The sequence below is a fragment of the Oncorhynchus clarkii genome, unplaced genomic scaffold (genome assembly GCF_045791955.1).
Source record: "Oncorhynchus clarkii lewisi isolate Uvic-CL-2024 unplaced genomic scaffold, UVic_Ocla_1.0 unplaced_contig_780_pilon_pilon, whole genome shotgun sequence".
Lineage (NCBI taxonomy): Eukaryota > Metazoa > Chordata > Actinopteri > Salmoniformes > Salmonidae > Oncorhynchus > Oncorhynchus clarkii.
Window position 1 is genome coordinate 121,443 of NW_027260895.1, and position 13,568 is coordinate 135,010.

General features: G+C 39.9%; 1 protein-coding gene across 1 annotated transcript; it reads right to left on the reverse strand.

Annotated features, from left to right (window-relative positions):
• Positions 1-502: 502 nt before the first annotated feature.
• On the reverse strand, positions 503-4,745 carry LOC139402149 (ankyrin repeat domain-containing protein 40-like). Its single transcript, XM_071146232.1, has 5 exons — positions 4,218-4,745; positions 3,565-3,713; positions 2,652-3,260; positions 2,208-2,389; positions 503-998 (listed from the first exon to the last, which is right to left on the reverse strand). The coding sequence occupies exons 1-5, from the start codon at positions 4,349-4,351 to the stop codon at positions 855-857; spliced, it is 1,218 nt and encodes a 405-aa protein (XP_071002333.1). The 5' UTR covers positions 4,352-4,745; the 3' UTR covers positions 503-854.
• Between the last annotated feature and the right edge of the window lie 8,823 nt (positions 4,746-13,568).

The window sequence follows — 13,568 nt, forward strand, 5'->3', positions numbered from 1 at the left end:
AAAGGGATCCATGTACAGTACATAAGTTAAGCCATCTAGGAAGACTGTCACTGTCCCTCAACGCCAATGTTCCACTGTAGCCCGACAACACAAACTAGAGAGGGAGGAGAGAGAGAGGGACAGAGGGAAGAGAAGAGGGAAGGAGGCCCAAATTCTTCAGTATATAACTGAGGACATGATGCATGAGCAATCGGTTAGCGAGCTCTGCATGGGGACAGACTGGCAAGGAGCAAGGCAAGGACAGGCAGGGCGACCACGTTACCTAGCTAACACAACAGGATGTTTAAACAAATCCCCAATAACGCTGGCTGAACGACACCGGATCATAATGCAATGAAATGGACTAATAACAATAGTGGCTATTACGGTCAATAGAGAGATAGTAGGGTCCACATGGACATCAGGGTCTGTCTGTCCATCCTGTTGGTCTCTAGTAGGTGAGTCTGGAGGCCTTCATGTTGTAGCAGGGTCTGTCTGTGTGTCTGTCCGTCCTGTTGGTCTCTAGTAGGTGAGTCTGGAGGTCTTCATGTTGTAGCAGGGTCTGTCTGTCTGTCCGTCCTGTTGGTCTCTAGTAGGTGAGTCTGGAGGTCTTCATGTTGTAGCAGGGTCTGTCTGTCTGTCCGTCCTGTTGGTCTCTAGTAGGTGAGTCTGGAGGTCTTCATGTTGTAGCAGGGTCTGTCTGTCTGTGTGTCTGTCCGTCCTGTTGGTCTCTAGTAGGCGAGTCTGGAGGTCTTCATGTTGTAGCAGGGTCTGTCTGTCTGTGTGTCTGTCTGTCCTGTTGGTCTCTAGTAGGCGAGTCTGGAAGCCTTCATGTTGTGGCAGGGTCTGTCTGTGTGTGTCAATCCTGTTGGTCTCTAGTAGGTGAGTCTGGAGGCCTTCATGTTGTAGCAGGGTCTGTCGGTGAGGCCTCCCGCCCCAGAGAGGAGTGCCAGGCCCTCAGCCTTCTCCAGCACCACCTCTAACTCCTGGAAGTCCTGCAGCCGAGCCACGTCTTTGTCCTGGGAATAATAAAGTTACATTCAATAAAACATCTTTATTGTCCACAAAAGGTCCAATTGTTTGTAGTGATTACGGTACAAAATCGAGTACAAACATGGTTCATCACACACAGGACTTACAGACATTAAGTGGGAGGATAGAAGAGACGTGTGTGTGTGTGTGTGTGTGTGTGTGTGTCAGTCTTAGTCAGCAGTTGTTCTGGGATTACATAATGTGACAACAGCTCCCTTCATAACTGGATGGGTGACATTGTTTTCATATCAAATCCACCCATGCAGTGCAAGATGGGACTACCGTGTGCCATGGAACAAAATGTAGCTCAAATCAATTAACTTGCAAACATTATAATCAACCCAAAAGTTTGAAACCATTGTGACAATGAACATTTTCTGTGGCCCTAACTCATAAGAACAGAATAGAGCTGTACACACTCTCGCTCTCATGCAAATTATTTATTAAAATGGTAATAATGGGTGACCATCATTCCATCATCAAGCAGCCGTCATGATCAGTGTTTCCAACCTAACAGAACAGCGTGGTGCTCCAACCTAACAGAACAGCATGGTGCTCCAACCTAACAGAACAGCGTGGTGCTCCAACCTAACAGAACAGCATGGTGCTCCAACCTAACAGAACAGCGTGGTGAACAGCGTGGTGCTCCAACCTAACAGAACAGCGTGGTGCTCCAACCTAACAGAACAGCGTGGTGCTCCAACCTAACAGAACAGCGTGGTGCTCCAACCTAACAGAACAGCGTGGTGCTCCAACCTAACAGAACAGCGTGGTGCTCCAACCTAACAGAACAGCGTGGTGCTCCAACCTAACAGAACAGCGTGGTGCTCCAACCTAACAGAACAGCGTGGTGCTCCAACCTAACAGAACAGCGTGGTGCTCCAACCTAACAGAACAGCGTTGCGCTCCAACCTAACAGAGCAGTGAACTGTCATCGAGGTGTGTCTAGGAGTGTTCCTGCCTGCCCTGCATCTTTTATTAGTGGTGTCTGGCCCTGCCCTGCCCCGGCCTGCTCGCTCCATTGAGCTGGTTAGTGGAGTGGAACGGTAGCTGCAGCCTCAGGGTTCACAGTGCTAGTGCTCAGCCACTAGTGTTATAACCAGCCAGTTTGAGTACCAGAGCCACCCGAAACATCACCCTTCTGATGCATGTGTGTGTTTTTGTGCCTGCGTGTGCGTGCCTCTGCCATTCCATACCTTTCGTAGCATGGTGTTGGGCAGCTTGCGGATCTTCTCCACGTGTTCAGTGCTGATGTCCAGCTCGCGACAGCACACCCGGAGCAGCGAGCGGTAGGTCAGCTCCTGTCTGTCCAGCTCCACCTCGATGAAGTCGTTCTCCCGCGCGTTGGGGTTCTGGATGCGCACCTTTAGGACCAGCTCTGGGAGAGACACACAAATACACCAACGAGATTACGCTAGCTACTTCAGTGTGTAAGATGCCGTAGAGAGAACAATCAGCATCTGGGGCACATTCAGGCAAACACATGGGGAGAAAGCATTGGATAATGGGTCTGAAAGTGCAGAGCAGTGATAAAACAGGCTCAACATGCAATGGGATTAGCTCCAAAAAAGCTCTGCTGTTGACTCAAATCTATGCTTGATCGAACACCACAACATTAGCAGTGTGGCGAACGTCCTTACCTTGCACATTGACAGGGAATGTACTGGTAAAGAAGAAAGGCTGGAAGGCAGGCATGTTACCCCCAGCACCCTGGCCACAGTTGAGCTGCTGAGGGAGGGACTGCTGCCGGGTCATAGATGGGTTAGCGGTAGCCACCTGGGCTTGGCTGCTACTGCTGGTGGTGCTGAGGCTGGGGGAGGGCAGGGGAGGAGAGCACACAGCCCCATTATGGGCCACCGAGTGTGGGTACTCCCCATGGTTGACCAGGTGGGGCTCCATGGAGATGTCCATAGGCAGGCCTCCGTTGACGGTGAGAGACGAGGCGGGGCTAGGCGACACTCCGTTCTGCTGCGCCAATGGGATGAAGGCCCCCTCCCTCGGGCTCGGGGTGTCAGAGAGTAGGCTCTGCGGTTGCTGAGGCAGCTGTTGCTCGTGGGTGGGCGACAGGGAAGCTGAGTCACTGTGTGGGTCATCTGATGAGTGGTCTCCATTGCCATTTTGGGTCAACTGTGCCAATATGAGCTCAGCCTTGTTGTCCATCTTACTGTACATGAATGGCGGGTTGGACAGGTAGTTTGGGATGATTGGCAACTCAGGCTCCTTGATTTCAGGCACTTCCTCCTCCTTAACTGTGAAAAAATATATAAGACACCACATTGAAGCCTTGAACATTGACATGCCCAGAGCATGCTGTGAAAACCAAAACATAGCAGGTCCTGGCAGGAGTCTCCATCTATGATCATTACCCAAATTGTGACCCTAACTATGAGCAGGTAAAACAATTCACTGGTAATGAACTAGTGCTTAGGGGTGGCATTAGTGCTTCTAATCCAAAATACAGCTATTATACAGATATTTCATGAACATGTTTAAGATAATTTTAACACAAAAACAGTAATAACTGGGAGAGTGGTGATGTGATGGGACATTTACCTCCTAACAGTCTTCTGATTTCAGGCTTAGAGGTCAGCTGGACAGCCAGCTCATCTTTAGCAGTGAGGATCTCTTGGTCAGCGCCAGAGTTCAGCAGGTACGACACAACCGGTTTGTGGTTTCTCTTGCATGCCCAATGCAAACATGTCCTGAATAGGAGACAATGAAAAAAGTAAGCCTCTGATCTGCTCTGGGATGATTCATAATGTTGATGAAAGATTGACATTGCATGATGATGACTCAAACAGCCAATGTGGGAACAGTCATTGTGAATGATAAAGTAGCTACTGGAGGTAGATCCAGATGAAGTACAGTGTTCACCGACTTTACCTACGCAAATATTTGCACCCAACATTTATTTACTAGTTCATTTTTATTGTCATCATAGTCAAACTTGAGAACCCACGCGGTGGTATATTTGCATCACTTGCAGTTAAAGGAGATTGCCATCTAGGCATAATTGGATAACTCACTATTATTCTTAGGCCAGCATGAAAGGGTGACATTTGACATGCCATTGCATAGAGCACATTGCCAACATTGCGCCGGCAGTATTTTAACAATCAATCGATAAATAACATGTAAGGACGGGTGATTATTGATCAACTTGTGTTTAAGTTTGATATATATATATATGTATTAGACACACTTACCATCCGTTTATTTCGTTTTGAGAGTTGACATTTACTCCGCTTTCCACTAAAATCCGCACCTCGTCGATGTCTCCAATCGCAGACGCCTCTCTCAAGCGCTCTTGCAATTCCTTATCCAACGATGTCGTTGACATTTTGTACAAATGATTAGCTAACTTAACGAGATCATGGGAGACAATAATGACTTTACAGGTCGTAAGAGGGTGACGCCTTGGTCTGGAAATAGCTGCTTAATTGCACTAAAAATAGCCGGGGAGTGTTGTTAGCTAAGAAGCTAACGTTAACTGACTAACGTTAGATGGCTAGCTTTGCAGCTACTAGGATCGAGCAAGATTGTTGATGTCCGTAACGTTAAGCTTGACAGTTTATCAAAGGACACCATCAATGGTCAGCGGTTAGTTTAATGTAATATTTTGTTGCTGCACCGGCTTGTCAACTCTTTTAAATTAGTTTTGAAATTAAAAGTCCATTACGTTGTAGCTGTGTTGCGTAAAGGCTCCGACGTGCGCTGTCAACTATTCCTCCCATATCGGGGACAGATTTGAGTGTAACAACAGTGGGAAGAAAGTTGTATGTTCCTCCTTCAAAATACGATTTATTTTAATTATCTCTCGTAATAATGAATGTTACAGTAACCCATGTGTTCTGTTGACATGTATTTACCCTGCACATACATGTTTGAATGTTCAACGTACACTGTTTTGTGCAATATGTCCATGTATGCTCCTTTTGGAGTCAACGAGTTAGCTGTCCAACAGGTCTAGTTACAGATTTTCTGGACCATATTCTGAAAATATCTGGTGTGTGTGTTTAAAAGTACACAAATTGAGGACAGTACTTACTGAGAGCACCTACAGCACCCTTGCTTGGTTCATTCCCACAAATAAGTAATTTTCTTCCTCCAAACCTCCTTGAGGATTCCCTTGAAATCGTCTATATTGTCTTCAACCAAAATCATCATTCTATTTTTTCAGACTCAAAACTTTATAGCTTGACACCACAGTAGACTTTGGCCTCATTGACTTAGTAGCATTATAATCAAGGGTGAGAGTCACTGATTTACAGTTATACCCTTTTCAAAGTTGTGGTCAATCAACTTTATTTGATTTCAAACTGATTTTGTGTATCAGAAAGTATGTAATGTGGGGGACCTAGCCCAAACATGGACTAAAGCAGCCTAACATTACTCCTTATAGTCCAAGGACCTTGCATGTTCTGTTTAAAGGCTCCTTATGCTCTGGAAGTCAAAGCTGTCAAATACTCCCATCTAAACGTGAATCGATTCTCAATTGCGGAGGAACAGTTCTATAAACATAAATCCCTCTACTTTAATATGACATAAACATAATTTCACAACATGAAAAAAAAAACACTTACTGTAAACTTGTTTTCACTAGGTATAACGCAGTTGCAGCCAATAGTATTTTTCAGTGACAACACGTTTGTGACATCCGTCATCTATTTACAAACAGGCATTCAGAGATGCAGATAGCTAATTCAAGGGTCATCAAGGGTAAATTATGACTGACTGACCCAAGAAATAATATAGAGTCTTTATTTATGATGTGAGGTGATTTGTATTTGTATTTTTTATTATTTTATTATTATAAATGTATTTTTTATGAACAACAAATCATTACAGGAAGTACATGGGAACACAAGTATATATACATAATATACAAATGACATTTGGGCTAGGGGGTACAATATCACATTACACAAGGACCTTAAGGGACATACATACACTTATTATTCTAACAGCTTTTTTGTTAGTAGAGTATTTAATTGTCTTAAAATACAGTTCAATTTATGTGTAAGGTAAGAAAATGTGGTGTTTTGTTTGTAATTTACATTTGTGAATATGAAACTTGGCCAAAAGAATAATGAAATGAATTACATAACATTGTTTCAGCTTATTTCTATCGTAGGCAAAGAATCCAAGCAGTACATCTCTCCACAATAGTGTAAAATCTTCATAAATGTTTTCAATTATAAATCTACTGTTGTCTTGCCACAGATTCCTTACATGAATACAATGCCAAAAAAGATGCAACACTGTTTCTGGGTGGACATTACAAAAGGTACAATTTGAGTTGATGTTTTCCTTAAACTTCTTCATATAGTGGTTGGCAGGATAATATTTATGAATACTTTTAATGGAAACTTCCTTAATTTAGTTAACAAGTAGGCATGTGTGTGGCAACATCCAAACTTTTTTCCAACAGATATTATCAATAAATCCATTCCAATAAGGCATGACATAAGGTATAGAGATACAACATCCTGCTGAAACAAGGTTCGTATCGCTCTGTTGTTGAATGGACCAAAAGAGAAACAAATCTTTCCTACTGATGAGTCAACAGGGGTAATGGAATGTAGGCTCTGAGGGTCAGGTCTTGACAAGTTCCTGAATAATAAAGCAACACCTGAGGGAATGGCATTTAAAACAATTCCAAAATCTTTAGGTGTTACGTGATAAGAATTATTTAGAACTAAGTAAAACACCCTCTGCATTTACCAGTTGGCTCACCAATAGGAATTTATTTTGGAACCAATATTCTAAAAGAATATTAAAATAACTATTTTTATACAAAATGTCCCGATTATTCCATATATAATATCTGTGTGGAGAAAATGATGCTTACAAATTAAGGACCATGACAAGAAAACCTGCCAATGAAAAGCAGAAAGTTTCACTGGAACTTTGTCAATATTATAATTCCAAACCAACATGAAGTTAAGGCCACCAAAAGTAGAGAAGACATGATGAGGAATGCAATTCCAGATAGAAGTGGGTCTTCTTAGGAATTATTTTATCCAATTGATCTTAAAATTATTATTTAAGGTAGTAAAGTCCAGAAAATTCAGCCCACCATACTCATAAGTGTTCATTACAACAGTTTTCCTAATGTAATGGGTACGGTTTCTCCATAGAAAGTTGAAAAGCATCTGGTCTATCTCCTTGCTTATTTTACTGTCAAGATATAAAGATAGAGTGCCATATGTTAGTCTAGAGATACTTTCAGCCTTGGTTATTAGGACTCTACCTTTTAAAGATAAGTCCCTCTGTAGCCATTGATTTAGTTTCTTCTGGGGTTTTTTAATAAGAGGGTTAAAATTTAGTACGCCTCTAGACTTCTGATCCTTTGTAATGGATAAATATGTAAGTTCTTCTTTTACTGGAATACCATAATATGAAGGTGTCACACAGTCTTTGACAGCTATGAGTTCACATTTATTAACGTTAAGATATAGACCAGACACTTTGGGAAAGGATTGCATCACATTGATCGATATGGGAATTTGGTTAGCATCTTTCAGAAAAAGTGTAGTATCGTCAGCCAGCTGGCTTATAATAATTTCTTTACCAGCTATGGAAATACCTTGTACAGGATTATTATTTAAAGAATTTGTAAGAAGTTAAAATAAAAACAGGTACAGAGAGATAGGACAACCTTGCCTAATTCCTCTCTTTAACTCAACTCTAGGTGAGGTGCCATATTTCAATTTGATAGAGCTGTTACCATTTGTATAGAGAGTATAGAGAGTCTTAATAGCCTTAAAAAGAATATGAAGCTATCCTCAGTTATTAGGTCTGAGTAGTCACGTATGCCCAATACTAGTCTGATATTGTTAGAAATATGTCTGTTCCTCATAAAGCCAGACTGTGTTTCATCGATGATTGCATCCAGGACTTCTTTAATTATTTTTGCAAGTAGTAAGGCTAATATCTTATAGTCATTATAAAGAAGACAAATTGGACACCAGTTATCGATGAGCAGCACTTTTTTTAGGCTTAGGTATCAGTGTTATTATCCCATGACTCATTGTAGGAGGGAGAACATTGTTTTTAATACTCTCTAAAAAAAAGACTTCAAATAGGAAGGGAGCCACTTGTTCAGAAAATCATTTGTAAAATTTAATGTAATTCCATCAACACTTGGTGATTTATTGTTCTTTAGCTGTTTGATAGACTCTATAATCTCTTCAACTTTGATGGGTTCCTCACGCTGTTTAGATTCTATTTCACTGATAGAGTGAACATTATTCAGTGAGTCAAAAAACACATCTGTGGATTCCTGACAGTATGTAGAGCTATACAATTTCCTGTAAAAGTGGCAACAGTATTTAGCGATACATTTTTGGTCATCTGTAATAACACCATCAATGTTTAACTTATGGATAGTCAAATCAAATCAAAGTGTATTTGTCACATGCGCCGAATACAACCTTACAGTGAAATGCTTACTTACAGGCTCGAACCAATAGTGCAAAAAAGGTGTTAGGTGAACAATAGGTAAATAAAGAAATAAAACAACAGTAAAAGGACAGGCTATAAAAGTAGCGAGGCTACATACAGACACCACAGGAGGAGTACACAATGCAAATAGTCTGATTAGTCTTTTAATTACCTGTTCAGGAGTCTTATGGCTTTGGGGTAAAAACTGTTGAGAAGCCTTTTTGTCCTAGACTTGGGACTCCGGTACCGCATGCCATGCGGTAGTAGAGAGAACAGTCTATGACAGGGGTGGCTCGGGTCTTTGACAATTTTTAGGGCCTTCCTCTGACACCGCCTGGTGTAGAGGTCCGGGAAGGCAGGCAGCTTAGCCCCAGTTATATACTGGGCTGTACGCATTACCCTCTATAGTGTCTTGCGGTCAGAGGCCGAGCAATTTCCATACCAGGCAGTGATGCAACCAGTCAGAATGCTCTCGATGTTGCAGCTGTAGAAACTTTTGAGGATCTCAGGACCCATGCCAAATCTTTTTAATCTCCTGAGGGGGAATATAATTTGTCTTGCCCTCTTCACGAGTGTCTTGGTGTGTTTGGACCATTCTAGTTTGTTGTTGATGTGGACACCAAGGAACTTGAAGCTCTTATCCTGCTCCACTACTGTCCCGTCGATGAGAATGGGGGCGTGCTCGGTCCTCCTTTTCCTGTAGTCCACAATCATCTAATTAGTCTTGGTTACGTTGAGGGATAGGTTGTTATTCTGGCACCACCCGACCAGGTCTCTGACCTCCTCCCCATAGGCTGTCTCGTCGTTGTCAGTGATCAGGCCTACCACTGTTGTGTCGTCTGCAAACTTAATGATGGTGTTGGAGTCGTGCCTGGCCATGCAGTCGTGGGTGAACAGGGAGTACAAGAGGGGACTGAGCATGCACCCCTGTGGAGCTCCAGTGTAGAGGATCAGCGTGGCAGATGTGTTGCTACCTACCCTTACCACCTGCGGGCGGCCCATCAGGAAGTCCAGGATCCAGTTGCAGAGGGAGGTGTTTAGTCCCAGGATCCTTAGCTTAGTGATGCGCTTTGAGGGTACCATGGTATTGAACGCTGAGCTGTAGTCAATGAATAGCATTCTCACATAAGTGTTCCTTTTGTCCAGGTGGGAAAGGGCAGTGTGGAGTGCAATAGAGATTGCATCATCTGTGGATCTGTTTGGGTGGTATGCAAATTGGAGTGGGTCTAGGGTTTCTGGGATAATGGTGTTGATGTGAGCCATTACCAACCTTTCAAAGCATTTCATGGTTACGGATGTGAGTGCTACGGGTCTGTAGTCATTTAGGCAGGTTGCCTTTGTGTTCTTGGGCACAGGAACTATGGTGGTCTGCTTGAAACTGCTATTACAGACTCAATCATGGACATGTTGAAAATGTCAGTGAAGACACCTGCCAGTTGGTCAGCACATGCCCGGAGTACACGTCCTGGTAATCCGTCTGGCCCCGCAGCCTTGTGTATGTTGACCTGTTTAAAGGTCTTATTCATGTCGGCTACGGAGAGTGTGATCACACAGTCGCCCGGAACAGCTGATGCTCTCATGCATACCTCAATGTTGCTTGCCTCGAAGCGAGCATAGAAGTGATTTAGCTCTTCTGGTAGGCTCATGTCACTGGGCAGCTCGCGGTTGTGCTTCCCTTTGTAGTCAGTAATAGTTTGCAAGCCCTGCCACATAAGACGAGCGTCGGATCCGGTATAGTATGATTCAATCTTAGTCTCATATTGACGCTTGGCCTGTTTGATGGTTTGTCGCAGGGCATAGCAGGACTTCTTGTAAGCTTAAAGTTAAAGGTTAAAGTCCCGCACCTTGAAAGCGGAAGCTCTACCCCTTAGTTCAGTGCGAATGTTGCCTGTAATCCATGGATTGTGTTTGGGGTATGTACATACAGTCACTGTGGGGATGACGTCCTCAATGCACTTATTGATAAAGCCAGTGACTGATGTGGTGTACTCCTCAATGCCATTGGAAGAATCCCGGAACATGTTCCAGTCTGTGACAGCAAAACAGTCCTGTAGTTTAGCATCTGCTTCATCTGAACACTTTTTTAGAGACCGAGTCACTGGTGCTTCCTGCTTTCATTTTTGCTTGTAAGCAGGAATCAGGAGGATAGAGTTGTGGTCGGATTTACCAAATGGAGGGCGAGGCAGAGCTTTGTACGCGTCTCTGTGTGTGGAGTACAGGTGATCTAGAATTTTTTTCCCTCTGGTTGCACATTTAACATGTTGATAGAAATTTGGTAGAACCGATTTAAGTTTCCCTGCATTAAAGTCTCCGGCCACTAGGAGCGCCGCCTCTGGTTGAGTGGTGTCCTGTTTGCTTATTTCCTTATACAGCTGACTGAGTGTGGTCTTAGTGCCAGCATCTGTCTGTGGTGGTAAATAAACAGCCATGAAAAGTATAGCTGAAAACTCTCTAGGTAAGTAGTGTGGCCTGCAATTTATCACAATATACTCTACTTCAGGTGAGCAAAATCTAGAGACTTCCTTAGATTTTCGTGCACCAGCTGTTGTTTACAAATATGCACAGACCGCCACCCCTCGTCTTACCGGAATATGCTGTTCTATCCTGCCGGTGCAGCGTATATCCCGCTAGCTGAATATCCATGTCGTCATTCAGCCCCGATTCCGTGAAACACAGGATATTACAGTTTATGATGTCCCGTTGGTAGGATATTCGTGATCGTACCTTGTCTAATTTATTGTCCAATGATTGCACGTTGGCGAGTAGTATTGACTGTAACGGCATCTTTCCCAGTCGCCTTCTCTGGGTCCTGACTAGGCATCCAGATCTTTGTCCTCTGTACCTGCGTCGCTTCCTCTTGTAAATAACGGGGATGTCGGCCCTGTGGGGTGTTTGGAGAATGTCTTGTGCGTTGCCCTTGTTGTAGAAATAGTGTTATTTGGATAGTGTTATTTGTCGAGAGACATGTCTTAAGTCTAAAGAAATAGGATGAATTATTTTCTCCCTCCTAAATCCATTTTTTTCCTAGATCTAATAAAGGCTCCTTCTGCTTTTAATCTATATATATTATCCAGTTTATTTAATATATATATATTATCCAATTTATTTAATCTCTATATGTTATCCAGTTGATTTAATCTATATATATAATCCAGTTTATTTAATCTATATTTATTATCCAGTTTATTTAATCTCTAAATGTTATCCAGTTTATTTAATCTCTAAATGTTATCCAGTTTATTTAATCTCTATATATAATCCAGTTTATTGAATCTATTTATATTATCCAGTTTATTTAATCTCAATATATTATCCAGTTTATTTAATCTCAATATATTATCGATTTATTATCCAGTTTATTTAATCTCAATATATTATCGATTTATTATCCAGTTTATTTAATCTCTATATAATATCCAGTTTATTTAATCTATATATATTTTCCAGTTGATTTAATCTATATATATATATATATTATCCAGTTTATTTAATCTCTATATATTATCCAGTTTATTTAATACATATATATTATCCAATTTATTTAATCTCTATATGTTATCCAGTTGATTTAATCTCTATATGTTATCCAGTTGATTTAATCTATATATATTATCCAGTTTATTTAATATATATATATTATCCAGTTTATTTAATCTCTATATATTATCCAGTTTATTTAATATATATATATTATCCAATTTATGTAATCTCTATATGTTATCCAGTTTATTTAATCTCTATATGTTATCCAGTTGATTTAATCTATATATATAATCCAGTTTATTTAATCTATATTTATTATCCAGTTTATTTAATCTCGATTTATTATCCAGTTTATTTAATCTCTATATAATATCCAGTTTATTTAATCTATATATATTATCCAGTTTATTTAATCTATATATATTATCCAGTTTATTTAATATATATATATTATCCAGTTTATTTAATCTCTATATATTATCCAGTTTATTTAATATATATATATATTATCCAATTTATTTAATCTCTATATGTTATCCAGTTGATTTAATCTATATATATAATCCAGTTTATTTAATATATATTTATTATCCAGTTCATTTAATCTCTACATGTTATCCAGTTTATTTAATCTCAATATATTATCCAGTTTATTTAATCTCTATATATTATCCAGTTTATTTAATCTCGATTTATTATCCAGTTTATTTAATCTCTATATAATATCCAGTTTATTTAATCTCGATTTATCATCCAGTTTATTTCATCTCTATATAATATCCAGTTTATTTAATCTATATATTTTATCCAGTTTATTTAATCTATATATATTATCCAGTGTATTTAATATATATATATATATATTATCCAGTTTATTTAATCTCTATATATCATCCAGTTTATTTAATTTATATATATTATCCAGTTTAATTAATCTCGATATATTATCCAGTTGATTTAATCTCTATATATCATCCAGTTTATTTAATCTCGATTTATCATCCAGTTTATTTCATCTCTATATAATATCCAGTTTATTTAATCTATATATCTTATCCAGTTTATTTAATCTATATATATTATCCAGTTTATTTAATATATATATATATATATATATATATATATATTATCCAGTTTATTTAATCTCTATATATCATCCAGTTTATTTAATTTATATATATTATCCAGTTTATTTAATCTCGATATATTATCCAGTTGATTTAATCTCTATATATCATCCAGTTGATTTAATCTATATATATCATCCAGTTTATTTAATCTCGATATATTATCCTGTTTATTGGATCTATATATATTATCCAGTTTATTTTGTAACTCAATCAGTTCTATCTTCTCCTCTCCTGGCTGGGGACCTCTGAAAAAGGCAAGTTATCTTAATGATCACCTTTTCCTCCTCAGCTCTTGTGGCCTTAGCAAGATTACTACCATATTTTCTAAGGGATTTGGACACCTCAAATGAAAGAGCTCCCAGATTTTGCAATAAGATTTTTCTTCAAAAGCCCTTCCCAGAAGATCTTTAACCTCAAACTTAACTATATCATTATTTAATAACGAGCTATTTAGCTTCCAGTATGAAGCTCTACCAAGGTTAGTATAGGGGGTAAATA

Coding starts and splice junctions, on each gene's coding strand:
- LOC139402149 (XM_071146232.1), bottom strand. CDS start 4,351: ATGTCAACGACATCGTTGGATAAGGAATTGCAAGAGCGCTTGAGAGAG. Junction 3,261..3,564: donor AATCAGAAGACTGTTAGGAG/GTAAATGTCCCA, acceptor ATTTTTTCACAG/TTAAGGAGGAGGAAGTGCCT. Junction 999..2,207: donor CCAACACCATGCTACGAAAG/GTATGGAATGGC, acceptor TATTATTCCCAG/GACAAAGACGTGGCTCGGCT.